This window comes from Schistosoma haematobium, chromosome 6 (genome assembly GCF_000699445.3).
Source record: "Schistosoma haematobium chromosome 6, whole genome shotgun sequence".
Classification (NCBI taxonomy): Eukaryota; Metazoa; Platyhelminthes; class Trematoda; order Strigeidida; family Schistosomatidae; genus Schistosoma; species Schistosoma haematobium.
The window spans coordinates 16,498,534-16,500,567 of record NC_067201.1 but is presented as its reverse complement, the minus strand read 5'-3'; the positions used below and the strand labels follow the sequence as shown (position 1 = coordinate 16,500,567).

At 43.0% G+C, this 2,034-nt stretch overlaps 1 protein-coding gene across 2 annotated transcripts; it reads right to left on the bottom strand.

Annotated features, from left to right (window-relative positions):
* Window positions 1-125: 125 nt before the first annotated feature.
* TOMM22_1 (Mitochondrial import receptor subunit TOM22) lies at window positions 126-884 on the bottom strand. 2 transcript variants are annotated; one of them, XM_051216981.1, is made up of 2 exons: window positions 814-884; window positions 126-771 (listed from the first exon to the last, which is right to left on the bottom strand). In XM_051216981.1, exon 2 carries the CDS (start codon window positions 728-730, stop codon window positions 200-202), a length of 531 nt encoding a protein of 176 aa, XP_051065610.1. In that variant the 5' UTR covers window positions 731-771; window positions 814-884; the 3' UTR covers window positions 126-199. The 2 variants fall into 2 exon arrangements, with proteins under 2 accessions (XP_051065610.1, XP_051065609.1); XM_051216980.1 differs by having other exon boundaries at window positions 126-748.
* Between the last annotated feature and the right edge of the window lie 1,150 nt (window positions 885-2,034).

The following is a 2,034-nucleotide window of genomic DNA, read 5'->3' as shown; positions in this document are numbered from 1 at the left end:
CAACAGAACAGAAGTTAGTGACTTTAAGCACTGATGCCATATTTTGGTTTGGCCGCCCCTAATTTTCTTCCAACCTCACGTACAAATTAACGGTGAAGACTTAGTGAACTAAATATGGGTTGCTGTTATGAGCGTAACAGTATTTGTATTAGCTTATAATTACTGGTTAAAGTACAAATGCATACAAAGAATACGTTTTCTACTTGGGTTCTATGTGAGTAAGATGCGGAACTGCTGCTGAGAATCCGGCCAGGCCAGAACCACCACCTGCAGCCCTAGGGCCAAGCATCATTGCACGCTGTTGTACTGCCTCTTGCTCTTCAGTTTGAACTCGTTCTAGCTCCAGAATAAGTGGGAGGAAACATACAGTAGCTGTGCTCACCAAAAACCAAGTCACCGATCTGCTGAGAGAATAACCCGATACAACGCCTTCTGAAGCTGCGCTGTAGGCGAAAGAAACACCGCGACGTACTGGCTCTGGAAACATTTCTAAGAGACCAATTAAGCGTTCTATGATGCTTTCATCTTCGATATCAAAATCTTCGTCATCACAACCATTCTTCTCCCCCATATCTTTCGAACAGCCGTCGGCTTCAGCAAGTGCCTTTGAAGTGCTTTTATTCTTTTCTCTGGAAAGGTGTCGAACAGCAGCTGGTGATATGGGTTTTGCGTCTGTATCACTATTAGTCAAGTCAATAACTTCGGTCGGATAACTGGAAGATGAAATCATGAAGTCTTCAAATGCGTCCTAAGAAAGTATAATTATACTTTCTATTTCAAAAGGAACTACTTAAGTATCCCTTTAAGTATTACCTGAATATCCATTGCATGTGATCAGAAGTAGCGCACGAAAGTAATCTAAGCGGTTCAAATGGTTCAAATGGTTCAAATGGTTGTGGACGGAATAGAAGAAGCTTTCGCTTAACAGGCTTCCGTGTCTAGTAGCAGGGGATCACCAAATCCTCCAGGCAGGAACCTAGGTATGTTAACAATAAAAGAGGAAAAGAAATTGGTAAATCATAGTGCGATGCTGTCCTTGGTCCTTAAGAATAGGTCAAGTTGCCTCTTGAAGGACTCCTGAGAAGTCGCTTGGACTAGCTCGGCCGGCAGCGAATTCCAGCTTTTGACAACTCTTAAGGAGTAGAAGTTGTGTCTACATTCCGTCTTGCTATGTTGTGTTTCCAGTTTCTGGGTGTTACCCCTTAGGTTATTGTTCGAACTAAGCTTAAGTAGGTGTTTAAGAGGATGTCCAGAAGTGTTAAGAATACTATAAGCCATTAATAAATCACCTCTAAGACGCCTATATTCTAGTGGGTAAAGGTCTAGTGAACGGAGGCGTTCTTCGTAAGGCTTAGATTTGAGTCCTCGAACTGATTTCGTGGCTCGCCGTTGGATACGCTCCAAAGTGACCTTATCCTTTTGGAGTGAGGGGGGGAGTACTATGTTTCCGTACTCTAAATGGGGACGGATGAAACTATTGAAGATTGTGTGGAAAGTTCTTCCGTCAAACTGACCAAAAATGCGCCTCAACGTTACCAGTGCAAGGTTTGCTCGGAAGGCATTTTTGTCACAGTTAGCGTAAGACTTTAAGTCATGGGGCACCAGGACTCCTAAATCTTTTCGACTTGGGATACTACTAGAGAGGAGTTTCCTAAGTTGTAACTGTAGTTTGCGACATGTCGCAGATGGACTACTTTACACTTAGAAGTGTTAAAGGTAAGTCCGTTATCGTCTGCCCAACTATGAAGTCGAGTCAGATCCTCTTGAAGAGCCTGTATATCGTCTTGGTTGCGTATCTCGCTCCAAAGTTTCACGTCGTCGGCAAAAAGTAATAAGTCTGACGTTACCTGTTGAGGAAGATCATTTATGTAAATCAAGAAGAGAAGAGGCCCTAGTACTGAGCCCTGGGGGACCCCACTAGAACATTCCATAGCTTGAGATAAAGTGAAATTAACCCTAACCTTAAAGTGTCGATTTTTTAGGTATGAAGTAAGCCAGTCGATTAGAGGTGGTTTGATACCTAGTCGTTTGAGC